At 34.7% G+C, this 13,457-nt stretch overlaps 2 protein-coding genes across 2 annotated transcripts; one reads left to right on the top strand and one right to left on the bottom strand.

Annotated features, from left to right (window-relative positions):
* Positions 1–2,774: 2,774 nt before the first annotated feature.
* Positions 2,775–6,305, bottom strand: LOC140978601 (uncharacterized). The gene is made up of 7 exons (XM_073443785.1): positions 5,961–6,305; positions 5,500–5,671; positions 5,357–5,406; positions 4,623–4,923; positions 3,605–3,793; positions 3,350–3,532; positions 2,775–3,262 (listed from the first exon to the last, which is right to left on the bottom strand). Exons 1-7 carry the CDS (start codon positions 6,143–6,145, stop codon positions 3,017–3,019), a joined length of 1,326 nt encoding a protein of 441 aa, XP_073299886.1. The 5' UTR covers positions 6,146–6,305; the 3' UTR covers positions 2,775–3,016.
* A 3,395-nt stretch (positions 6,306–9,700) lies between these two features.
* Positions 9,701–12,452, top strand: LOC140978600 (trihelix transcription factor ASR3-like). Its single transcript, XM_073443784.1, has 3 exons — positions 9,701–10,529; positions 10,781–10,822; positions 11,802–12,452. The coding sequence occupies exons 1-3, from the start codon at positions 9,866–9,868 to the stop codon at positions 12,086–12,088; spliced, it is 993 nt and encodes a 330-aa protein (XP_073299885.1). The 5' UTR covers positions 9,701–9,865; the 3' UTR covers positions 12,089–12,452.
* Positions 12,453–13,457: the final 1,005 nt, after the last annotated feature.

Genomic DNA, 13,457 nt, shown 5'->3' with positions numbered 1-13,457 from the left:
GAATAACAAGTTTCCAGAGAACAAAAAGACTCGTCGAAAATTTTGTAACATGGCTCATATGGGAAGATGGTCAGAAAGCATCTGTCTGAACCAGAAGGAGCTAGAATTTGGGAAAGGTTTTCGGTCAAGATCTGACCGAAAGTATCTTGCAGAAACAAGACCAAGTGGTGAAGGACCACATAAAAAACAATTTCCTTGGGGATCATACAAAAGCAGAAGATTCTCCGACAAAGATAAAGTAAGCATGTGATCCAACCACTCTATTATTGGAGGATGGACTACCACTAAAAAACGAATCCACTAACTAATGATAAGATGGACCACTCAACCACACATAAAAGATAAGACACCAACTAGTGGTTGAAGGGACCACCACTCACAAGATGTAAAGCATCATTCAACCTCATCATTCAACATTTGTGTTTTCTTTCAAATTAATTGTAATATTTCTTTCTCTAAATTTATGTGTTGTATTCTGGCTACTATAAGTAGTTAAACAAGTTTCTCCTCCTCTACAGGCTACAGGAGGTTACTATGTAATAATAATTTGTATGTTTGAATAAAAAGACAAAGGCTTACTGTTATTCTCATGTATTGTTTTCAAATTGAACTATTTTACTATATACATTGATGTAGAAAACGAAATATGGTTGTGCTAGGTGCTATTGAAAGAACCTATGTCAGAAACCGTTTGTTGCGACTGTGTGGTTGGAATGTAAGGAGCAGTCTATAAAACTCGGTGGATACAACCCGACGACATTCCGCTCAAAGAGGTAAATTGTTCAATTTATTATATGGAAGCATGTTCGGCCATTAAAAAAATAAATCGATCATCTAAAACATGATATATAGACTGAAAACCTTGTGTAGCTGCATGTCGTTGGGCTATATATGCCTTTAAGAACATGTCCGGTAGGTATAACAATGTCATGTACCATAATTATGAAGATTGAGGGTAATTTTGGAAAATTTAAATGATTAGAGAACTCAAACAAACATTTGAAGGAATAGGGAATGATGAGAAAGTTATGTTTGAAGACGAAGAGTTATTAACAGTTTGCCCTAGAGTGACGGTAATGCCGCGGTAGTGGATATTAAAGGAAAAGTAATGGTGCGGGGCATTTCTTTTTAATTTGAAAAATGAACTTATGTAATGTATTTCAATATATTTGATGAGTTTTTTTATTAAAAAAAAAAAAGTTTGACTGGACCTAATGACAAAATATCTCTGCTATTTAGGTCATCTCTAACCCAAAACTCTATTTTAAAGCAACTTTATTTTAAAATAGTGCAGTTTCTGCACCAAATACAATATTCATCTCCAACACATCTACTTCAAATCTTACTCTAAAAAGAATATTCTCGAAATATTCTTTTTATTTTATTTATTTAATTTTTTTCTTATTAATTATTAAATATATATATTTAAATTTAGTGATATAATTATAATTACATTTTATATTGAATATATTTAATATTAAATTTTTAATAATTGTGATAATATTACAAAAATGATTAATTTAGTTATTTTAAATATATTATTGAAATCTATATTATATGAATTGAAATAGAAATAATTTAAATTGATGAAATAAAATTAATACATGACATTAAATTAAATAACATATTACAAATACAACTTCAACAGGAGAATTGGCTAAAATTCAGGAGGAAAATAAAGTTTTGTACATGGATCTAAGCACAATTGGCGATTCAGAAATACGTCAAATTGTTCAAAATGAACGAGCAAAAAAAGATATGTAGAACGTCGTCAACATGAGAGCAGCGCATTTGGAAAATATTTTGGTGATTTTGGGAGATCCGGATCCGATTTTTCAAATTATTGATAATTTAGTTTGTTTATCTTTTATTATATTTTCATTTAAATTATCTGAATTCGAATTCGTATTTTTATTTTAACTTTGTACTTGAATGTTTAAATATTATTCAATAAATTTGTGTGTTAGATGTTTAATTATAAAATTATTTTAAAATATATTTATAAATTTAAATAATTAAATATTTTAATTTTATGATTAAATATCTAATTATTAAAATAATAAAATAAATATTATCTTATTATTAAAATAATATAATAATTATTATACTATTATTTAAATATATCTAATTATTAAATTAATATAATAATATCATATTATTATATAAATAATATTTATAATTCTTAATGTAAATATTTATAATTAACAAAAACAAAAAAAAATTTAAAAAATAAAATAAAACACCTCTGCGCCAATTTGGCGCAAAGGGAAGGAATGGAGTTGTGCTAGTTTGCAAATAGCGCAGCCCCATTGAAGATACCCAAGCATCAAAATAGCGTCTTGGGTTGGCTTATAAGCACAAACAACTTTTCTCCTACTACTACGACTAGGATGTCCTGCGCGTGTCGATTTTGTAAGACCCTGCTGCTCGATAAGTTACTGTGAGTATTGTGCTCTGTCATGGAATTTGGGGATTCGTGCTTTTGAAATCTTCATTTTCTGGCTTTAACATTGTCGTTGCGGTTGTAAAAAAGTGTTTTGGTTAACCTTGTTGAGAGATCAATGAGCATGCATCAAAATTCCTACGCCTGTCCTAGACATCACACAAACTGTAAATCAGAACCATCGGACGGGAAAGGCCAAGGGCAAATTTCCAAATCATATTGGGAAATGCGTCTGAGTTCTCCCTTTCTTTTCCTCTGTCTTTTGTAATGGATAAAGGGAGGATTTATTCATTACGATTATAATCAGAAATTTAAACTTGCAAATCACTAATGACAGTAGAAACTGACCATTAATTTGATGATCAACCCAGAGATACATACCATTCTACAAATATTTTCGACATTTTAGGAAAATAATTACCTTAAAAAAATAACATGCACCAGTTACACTCCGAAAATTATAATATGTTCTCAGGTAACAGTCGTTTACACATAACAAATCTTGCAATAATTCCAACCCAGTCTGGAAGCCTCACTTTATTCAGTACACAACGCTTAAGAAACCAAACGGATTCAGAGACCAACTAGTTTAAGAGAATTTGCTTTCTCTTGCAGGGTGTCAAGCAAGCTATCGAAGCTCTTCTTAAAGGCATCCACTCCTTCCAGCTCAAGCTGCGAACCAACATAGCCCCAGTCGATTCCCAACTTCTCGAGCGCACCATATATACCTTCAGCTTCCGACACGTTAGAGTCAATTGTCCTTGCCACAGAACCATGATGAATAAATGCTTGGAGTGCTTGATCAGGCATGGTGGACACCTATAAATAATAAGTACCTTAATATCAAATGAAGACAAAAATGATACCCTCTTCTAGCAGACAGAATAAAAGGATAAGATGGCTGACTGTGTCTGGTCCAATGAGAGGAGCCACATATAGAGTGTCCGGATAAACTGGATTCTTAACACTAGTTGAGGCCCACAGAAGCCTCTGCTTTTTGGCTCCTTTCTTTACCAGAGAGTCCCATCTTGTACCAGAGAATTTCTTTTGGTACAGCTGGTAAGCAAGAGTTGCTTGAGCATTCGCAGCCTGTCAAATAAAATAATATACTTCATGACACAGGTTCCAAGAGACTCCTGTACTCGTATTAATATGGATTACCTTCCCTCTGAGATCAAGTGCCTCAGGTGTTCCAATTTTCTCCAGCATCTTGTCAACAAGGGTATCAACTCGACTAACAAAGAAAGAAGCAACACTTGTGACTCGGGACAGATCGCTGCGCCCAGACGCCTCAAGACCGTCCAGGTAAGCATCAATCACTGCTTCATATCTAGCAAGCGAGAATATCAGCTGCACATGTCGACATGATCAATATCAGCATCTAAGATTAATATAAAGGTCTCAACATCCATTACTATCTATAATCTAACACTAACTTTCATCACACCATATGTGTCCGAGGGAGAATTTGATAAATTATATTTCCTACTCCCCTTCACAACTTCAAATCTAATAATCTTTAGTATCTAATATATGTATTCTCTAAGGTTGAATTAGCATTGATGGATTTGAACTGAAGAAGATATCTTATTTGAGGAAAGATTTAAGGATGTATTTGAAATTACACATATTTTGGGTGTATTTGAAGTTCATCGCAATTACTACTGAAATTTTTTAACCTAATATAAAGTGCATTTGAAATTCACTTGAACTTTGTTCGTCCAAACAAGTCAAAGAATTTCAAATTCATCATTACAAGCAGAATCTGATATATCATTGGTATATAACATTAAATTAATATTAATATGGATAATATATTTTTCTAAAGTATCACTCAGCAACAAATTTGATTTTATTAAGATATACTTCCTTTCACAAACAAGTTTTAATGTATATATTATATTTCTTAATTTTTAAAATAGTTTAATAAGAGTTTTAAAAATAATTCTTGTATAAATTAGAAATATGTTTCATGTTTTCACAAAAAGGCAAAAAATTTAGCTTCATCAAAGGAATGAGATCAAGTATGTGTCTGCATCTGCAGTAGCAGCACGACATATGAATACTACATCATCTTGCAGCATGTTAGTGTCCCAAAAACTTCATTTATAAAGCAAAAGTCCCAAAAAGGCCTTATCAGTATTTCAGTCCAATAAAGGAATGCAGAGAATGATCTTACTGTCACGTTAACACTTATTCCTCGTGCAATGACTTCCTTAATGGAAGGGATACATGCAGCTGTAGCGGGAATTTTTATATAGACATTAGGACGATCAACCCATCGATGAAGCCATTTAGCAGCCTCTATTGTGTTCTCAGAATCATCAGCAAGCCTGGGTGAAACTTCGACAGAAACATATCCATCACCCCCATCTGTTTGATCATAAATTGACTCAAACAGTTTGCATGCATCTTGGATATCTTTCACCACAAGTTCCCAGTACGCACTTTCTATGTCTTTTCCAGATTGAACAAGCTCCCTGCAAACCAAACTCATTAGATATGTGTGCTTAGTCTACCATTTAACTTAGAGATAGGAGAATCATCATGAAATGGACAAAAAGCTCCAATAATAAGAGTCAATTGCGTTAGGTCACTAATCGAAGTTTGATTAGGTATCTCCCTGTGAATCCCGCTAAATGCCATTTCGTTTATGCTCTTAAGCTAGAGTTCAGATTTGAAAAATAGTTTTAGAACCTGAAGTTTTATTTGACAAAATGCAACTACCATTATTCAGAGTAGGCACCATGTCAAGACAACAAAACTGAAAAACAAGTCTTGCACTTGATTTCCCTCCCCCTAAATGTATTGACCACTCATAAACGAGTACAGATAGAAGAAAAACATACATTCCAGGTACTCAGCTAATGTTCCAGTACTTGAAAATTATAAAAATTAAATCGCCACAATTACCTGAATTGATCATTATATGCACTTGAAGTTGATATTGCTTTCTGGAAGATCTGCGATATACATAGTAAAAGTTGTTCTGTCAATGAAAAGCAAGAAAATCTAGAAGAAGAAAGATAGCATTGAAAAGGGAAGGGGTAATTTACCGCTGGATTGCTGGTTACGCCCCTGACACCAATTTGGATAAATGGGATAAGATCCGTAATAGGACGGCATAGATTATCATACCATGGGCTCTGCCCTTCCTTCTCATAAAGATCATGAAGACTGGTTTTCTCGGCACTGCTTCCATTCCCATCAATTCTTGAGCATTTGACACTGACTCATTAGTATTAAATTAGCAAGAAGCAAATTGATATGGAAATGTAGAGACAGACCTATTTTATGGAGTTCAAATTCCAGAGAGCATAGTCTATAGCTAGACACAGAAATACCAAAAAAAACAAAGAAAGAAAGGAGGACAAAGAAGATAGAACAAAACAGCAAATTTATGGAATCTTCAGGAAAGAATCAACATATTAAAGATCAAACATTTAGACACATACAGAAACCAAACCTCCTGAAAACCATGATAAAAAAAATGAATCGCCACAATAATAAATCTTACATCAAAGAGGGGGATCGAATGGGGTGGTCGAAGCGCATGCTGAAGTTTGAAGATGAAAATATGAGAGCAGAAGCAGGGGTTCGGTCGCGGAGATGAACAGAGCATATGATGGGGTGCTGTGAAGATCTGGTGCTGCGAATAAAATCATGGGCTGGGGAAAGTGCGGTCTTGGGAATGGAAACCATTGCCGATGGATTGTCGTGAACGGCGATCGAATATACAATTTTTTTTTCCCAAAGCAGAGGGGAATGGGAAGTTTATTTATGCCATCTAACTTAACCTAAACAAGGCATGAGGGGTTGTTGAATGTTGACCTGATGGCTGTTGATGGCGATGAAGGGCAAACATTTGAACCAACTTGTGTTAAATACTTGAGTTGTCAGTTGGTAGGACGAGTACAGACTCACTCTACCAGATAATAATAGAATAGATTTTTTGTGAAACGGTCTCACGAATTTTTATTTGTGATACGGGTAAATCTACCGATATTCACAATAAAAAGTAATATTCTTAGCATAAAAAGTAATACTTTTTCATGGATGATCCAAATAAGAGATCTGTCTCGTAAAATATGACCTGTGAGACCGTCTCACACAAGTTTTTGCTATAATAATAATATCCACTCGCCCTGATGTGAACATTTGATTAATGGTGAGTTCAATTTTCCCTTCCAACACCTTTTCAGGTAAGCTTGACCCCATTGCGATTTATCTATGTTAAGATTATGGACTTGGACATAACTCTACTCCAAAAATTAGCTCAAAATAGATGATTGTCCAATTCTAAATATATATATCTCTCATAACTTAATTCATTTGATGTGGGACATCTAACACACTCTGTCACTTCCAAGAATAAACAACTAAAGCGTGAAATACAAAACATTAGCGAATGACCTAAGGGCAGTCCACAACATAACGATGAACATATCTCTGATACCATGTTAAGATATTCATTGACTTCAGTCTAACTCTACCCAAAAGCTATCTCAAAGAAGAATGATTGTTCATGTCCATATATACAATTGCATATTTTTGCGTTAATTCTGATATTTAGCTATCTATAATCAATATACATTCGCATAGTATCATCTTTCTTTCGAACAAATAAAACTAGAGCTCCTTAAGGTAATACATGCGGTCAAATATATCCTTTATCGAGAAGATCTTGTAATTGTTCTTTCAATTCCAAAGGTGCCATGGGATAAAGAGCTATAGAAATAGGTGCAGTCCCCGGTATAAGATCGATACAAAATTCGATTTCTCGATAAAGAGGAAAATCAGAAATCACATCGGGAAATATATTCGAGAACTCTTTAGCAACATGAATATTAGTTAAAGATGGCTCCGTTTTAGAGACATCAACAACATAAATAAGAAACATCATCCCTGCTAAATAAAACTCGAGACATTTCTAGAGAAGATATCAAATGAATTTTAGCTTGGGAACCCTTGCTATAAAAATTCCACTTGGGTTTATCAACAAGTCGAAATCAAACTATTCCATGAAAACAATCAACTATAGCTTGATTGGTTGCTAGGATGTTCATGCCAACAATATAATCAAAGTCGTGCATTGGAAGGACAATCAGGTTCAGAAATATCACGTTATCCTCATTTATCAATACACAATTATGCACAACTTGTTCAAATAGAATAATATTTCCTGTTGGCGTGGCTATCAATAAAGTATAGTACAATCGAGTACACATAATATCATTGAATGCAACAAATACATGAGATATTAATGAGTGAGATGCTCATGTATCAAATAAAACGCGTGCAAGATAATCACAAAAGCATGCAGATATTTGCAATAATACCATCAGGAGCTTTCTTTGCCTGATCCTCAGTCATGACATACACTCTAGCTTGGGGAGGGCCTTGGAGAGTCTGACCATCTCGTCCTTGATATCGTGGAAATTTTGACTTCTGGAAGATGGAATAGGAGTAGCAGGTCTCATCGTACTAGGACCACTTCGAAATCTTGGCTGGGGTTGGAAAGAATTCATACCACCGTTCAGGCACACACGTAAAAAATGGTATTCTTTCCCACATTGATAAAATGTGCCAAACATACCCTGACATTGTTCGATAGTATGCTTCCTTCCACAGTAGACACAATAAGGAGCAATAGCAGGACTCATTTGCTGGGATCCTTTCGAACTAGAAGAAGATGAAGAAGTGGTATAACCATTCTTTTTAAACTTTTTACCTTTCGGATGCAAGGTAGGCTGCAGAGGTGACACTTGAGGTGGAGGAAAATACTGATGACCTCCTTGCCTTAATCCAGTTCCAGTTGCCTTGGCTCGTTAACCGCCTCTGCGTAGCTAGTAGACAAACCAGAAGTAACAAAAGTATATGTAGCATGATGTAACCATTCACAAACCTGTTCTATTTTTGTTGAAACATTATAAGTTCCAGAGTTTGACAATTAAATCCGCAAGAGAACTGAAGAACCAAGTTGATCGGACAAATCGTAGCTGAAAAAGATTTAAAACCGATGACATATAGTTCAGAAAACGAATTGGTAATTAGAACTGAAGACTTCGCTTAACTGAATTAGTAAAATCTTTATCAACTGAAGTATTCTTAACTAAAACGACACCAGTTAGAGCCGATTATCTCGAGCTAAACTGAACTGTCAAACAGTTGACTCCTGATCAGTTAACCACGTCATCAGTTGTAGTATCAGCCGACAGACCGACAGTTCTTACCAAAGTAGAACGGATAAAACAGAGTAGAACAGTCTGATACTTCGTACCATTATTAGATAAAGTCATTAATTTAAACAAAACAACTATTCAACGGATATTAATAATTAAATGCATTCAATTTGATAGTTGGAATCATAGACTATATATAGCTTATCGATTCAGTTGCAGGATGTTGGTGAAAACATACTAAGCAAACTATCGACGATCATCAATCAGTTGCGATACTTTCTTCGAGCATTTCTCAATTTACAAATCGCACACTTAAGCTCTTATTTTCATTGTATTTATTTGTAACATTCAGACTATTCATTAAAGATTGATTCAGTTATTTGTCGTAAGGTATTTTGAAAAGACAAAAACTTGTGTGAGACGGTCTCACGGGTTGTATTTTGTAAGACGGATCTTTATTTTGATTATCCATGAAAAAGTATTACTTTTTCATGCTAAGAGTATTATTTTTTATTGTGAATATTGATATGATTGACCCGTCTCACATATTAGGATCCGTGAGACGGTCTCACATGAGACTCACTCTTTTGAAAAACTAAGAGTTTCAGTTTGACAGTGTATAAGTCCAATTGTACTTTATGAGTAGGTATATCAAATATCTATATTTATGAGACATGTTGATCCGATTCATATGTGTAGTAAAAAAATAATACTTTTAACACGAATTTTTGTGCTTCTTTATCTTATATTTTATCTATCATAACAAATCACACATGTATAATTATTATCAATATCTTATTTAAAAAAGTGTATATTGAATATTTATTTTGAAATACGAGAGAGATATCCACTTAAAAATAACATTTATTTATTTTTTTCCTTAAAAAACACATCAATGGATTGGATGGCATTTTCTAATAGCAACTGCAAAGCAACAAACCAAACCCATTAAATGGGAAGTACTAGTACTAATAGTCTAGTAGTGTCTTTTTCTAAAATTTAAATTAATAAAATATATTAGGAAATAAAAAATGTATTAACCTCATCTTAATCACAATTAATACGATATTAGCATTTTCATCATCTTGTTTAAGGGTCCTCACCCCACACACCTATTATTATCTCAGAGAAGAAAGAAACACCTCACCCTCTCCCTTCCTCTTCCTACGCCGTTAACACCAAACGCCGTTACTTTAACCGCACGTGACTACAAAGGTACCCTGCCACGTGATCTTTTTATATGACACTGGAGCAGCTTAGTTTAGCTCCGGGACCCATTGACGGTAGAGCAGACGGCCGTCAGCCTTCCGGCGATGATGGAGTCAAAATTCCGCGCTTGCCCCGTTGGACCCGACAAGAGATACTCGTACTCATACAAGGGAAAAGGGTGGCGGAGAATCGTGTCAAAAGGGGGCGGCTGTCTGGTTTTGGATTGGGTTCTGGCCAGGCCGAGCCTAAATGGGCATCCGTTGCATCATACTGTAAGAGACATGGAGTTAACCGCGGACCCGTTCAGTGCCGTAAGAGATGGAGCAATTTAGCCGGAGATTTTAAGAAGATTAAAGATTGGGGGTCCAAAGCAGGGGACGGAGCGGAGTCTTTTTGGCTGATGAGGAATGATCTGAGAAGGGAGAGAAAGTTGCCTGGCTTTTTTGACAAAGAGGTCTATGATATCCTGGATGGCGTAGGAGGCCTAGGTGGTGGAGGGGATGACAAGGAGGAGGTGGCTGGTGAATTATCTTTGGCTTTGGCACCTGCCACTGCGGCAGAGGCTGGTGATGAGGCGGAGGCGTTATTTGATAGTGGGCGGAGCGCGGTGGGGGATGAAGGGCTGTTCTCCGATTTTGAGCAGTCGGCTAGAGAGGAGGAGCCGCCAAGGAATCCCGATCAGAATAAAGAGACTGGTATTAAAACTTTCCCGGCTCCAACTCCGATCTAAGCCAGTCAAGATTGGTTCTTTTAGAAATGAATCCACCAGTATTGGCCTATTGGGCTGCAAAAGCCTTAAATTGTATCCTTACCGGTTCGCGATTAGATTGGTCGGCCGTACTGTTATAATCTCGTACAACCAGTATCTGTTGCACACAATAAATAATACTCTATTTGTTGGTAAAAGTCTAGATAGTGTTGATAATATGGTTTTCAATTTTTGCAGTGGCAGAGAAGCAGTCACTTCCCCGCGTATCACCTGCTCGAGGTACGATAGCTCACTGTTGAGTGTCTGTTTTGTTTTGTTCGATTAATATTTGAATTTTCATTTAAGTTGTAGCTACCTTGTAATTTGATAATCTTGATTGTTGTGCACCCATTGTATTTTCGTTTGAAATTATCTTTAAGCTGTTTCATATTTGCATGTCACGTGTGAAGAAAAAACTAACATCTGTTCGCTTGAATGTTGCCAAGATAAGTAGTAGCATTCATGCGGTGAGATTTATTGCAGCCAGTTGTTGATAACAAGGATGCATCTTATGATATCGATTCTCTAACCAAGTCTCGAATTTAGTCAACTGATCTTAATTAAGGCTCCCTGAAATTAAGCTTAGAAGAAACATTTTGATGACTGTCAAGCAGTGCAATTCGCAAAAATAAAGTCATTTTGAGCTGCTCTCATGATGAGTACCTTTGACTCATATTTAGATCATAACAGGAATATTGTTCTGTTTTTACCTCCTGGTAAAATGGTGAATCCGGCCCTTTTCATTGGTGGGGCGGAGAATCTGATGTGTCATGTGTTTGATCAGAAATATTTACTAGCACGATTTTAAAAAATGGATATACGAGCATGGATTAATTTGTGTGGTTTGGACTCGGAATGAAGGAAGTGATCATTTTGTGGGCTCATGTATTTCGGGAAATATTGATTGAAGTGTTGTATTTTCCTAGTTTGTGAAGATAGAAGTGTCAAGTATAATAGCGTACCTCATTCTGCATCCCTCTGTGTGCAATCGAGTACAAGAAAACATTGATATATGCTCTATCCCTATTCAAAAAACATATAATGCTAAGAAGCTTGATCGGTTTTTTGGTGTAATTTATATATCTTTCGTCTTTGGGTTTGGAATAAGATCAAGAATGATGAAGTAAATGAGTAGATGTCAACATGAAGAGTTAGAGAAAGATATAAAACAAAAAATGGTTCTACTTTCAGCAAGTCCTTTGATTGGGATTTTGTGCAGGCATAACCAGTGAGAAACAACCTGCCTCTGATGCTGAGGTTAGAAGCACTCAAGAAGGACGTAAAAGAAAGAGAGTTGGATCGGATGCAGATGGGGAAGCTACATCTGTTGAGCTTCAGTTGATCAAAGCTTTAGAGAAAAATGGGAAACTGCTGGGCTTGCAACTTGAAGCTCATAACTCCCATCTTCAGTTGGAGAGGGAGCAACGCCAGGAGAATATGAATGGCTTAATAACAGTCCTCAACAAGCTTGCAGATGCCTTGGGAAGAATTGCTGATAAGTTGTAACCATGATAATACTAGTTGAAGTGTACAGAAAGTAGCTATACGTGCTGGAATCCTTACTTCATATGCATACAGTTGATAATGAATCTGTGGATTATTCGTCCAAATCACATTGGAGATAACCCACAGGGCTTTTTATTTATTTACTATCCATGTTATGTTTAGGATCAATTGTAAGTTAGGCCTACCCAAACTCTATGACAAAAGCTTGGCAATTCAGATGCTAGTTTATTTTGTCATTGATTCCAAGATCTTTTTGTAGTATTGATTCTCATTTTGGTTTGGTATCAGTATAGTTTGATAATGGTACTAGATGAACAATAAATATTTTGGGGGTCAAATTTGAAATCGTAGAAGTCTGCTCGGTGTTTGACAGCTTGGCTTGGATATATGAAGGCCCTCACATATGCCCAAAAGTAAACCATGAGCTAGGATTATGAAAACCCCGTTTCAAATGTAATTATCTATAATTGGGATTGATATATAATAGCTGTACCTGCCGATTTTAATAATATAAATGTTTTTTTTTAAAAAAATGTGGTAGGTCAAAAGGCTATTAGGCCACAGTTGGCGTGTGTTACTTAAAGTTGTCCACCATCCTTTTTTACTTTTCATTTGATCTTTTTAAAATTGAATCTTATTATTCCCACCAAAGAAATATATATATATATATATATTTATTTATTTATTTATTTTGTGTTCAGTGGTTTTCCACTATGGTTATGATCTAGATATATATATATATATATATTTATTTATTTTGTGTTCAGTGGTTTTCCACTATGGTTATGATCTAGACATTACTATTTATTCCTCTTTAATTAAATTTGTCCAATTGCAGAATCTATGATTGTGTAGCTGGGCTTAACCATGCAAATATGTTTCAATTTGGATGAAGTAAATAATATAACAAAAATAAGATGGAAATGGAACTAACTACTTTCTTCTTCAATGAAACAATGACAAAATTAGGAATATGCTATATATGTACATATCCCATTTTTCACTATCCAAACACATTAATTAAACTAAATTTAAAAACAAAAGAAATTATTTATTTTCATTTGTANAAAATAATATAGATTGAAACAAACTCAAAAAATATTTATCTTTCTACGAACTATACATTAGGGAAAGTAACAAAAAAAATCAACAATTTAGATTGGGATGAAATGACATGATATACACATAAAAGTGTGGATATAAGATTAATTTTGTCATTGCATAATTAGAAAAAGAAATATCATTTATCCACACTTTATAAGTATATAGAATAAAATAAAATGTTTTTTTTTTAAAAAAAAGAAGTAGAATGCAATATATTGTGTTTCATGATTTACACATAAAAGTATATATATATATATATATATTT

Source organism: Primulina huaijiensis, chromosome 6, assembly GCF_012295235.1.
Source record: "Primulina huaijiensis isolate GDHJ02 chromosome 6, ASM1229523v2, whole genome shotgun sequence".
Taxonomy (NCBI): domain Eukaryota; kingdom Viridiplantae; phylum Streptophyta; class Magnoliopsida; order Lamiales; family Gesneriaceae; genus Primulina; species Primulina huaijiensis.
Note: the sequence above shows the minus strand (reverse complement) of the source record. Positions and strands in the feature narration are given on the sequence as shown.

What these genes read in the sequence shown, in the direction of transcription:
- LOC140978601 (XM_073443785.1), bottom strand. Translation starts at nt 6,145, where the DNA reads ATGGTTTCCATTCCCAAGACCGCACTTTCCCCAGCCCATGATTTTATT. An exon ending in ATTCGATCCCCCTCTTTGAT is followed by an intron (nt 5,672 to 5,960) that starts GTAAGATTTATT and finishes CTAATGAGTCAG; the next exon opens with TGTCAAATGCTCAAGAATTG. An exon ending in GCATATAATGATCAATTCAG is followed by an intron (nt 4,924 to 5,356) that starts GTAATTGTGGCG and finishes TTTGGTTTGCAG; the next exon opens with GGAGCTTGTTCAATCTGGAA.
- LOC140978600 (XM_073443784.1), top strand. Translation starts at nt 9,866, where the DNA reads ATGACACTGGAGCAGCTTAGTTTAGCTCCGGGACCCATTGACGGTAGA. An exon ending in CGATCAGAATAAAGAGACTG is followed by an intron (nt 10,530 to 10,780) that starts GTATTAAAACTT and finishes CAATTTTTGCAG; the next exon opens with TGGCAGAGAAGCAGTCACTT. An exon ending in CCGCGTATCACCTGCTCGAG is followed by an intron (nt 10,823 to 11,801) that starts GTACGATAGCTC and finishes GATTTTGTGCAG; the next exon opens with GCATAACCAGTGAGAAACAA.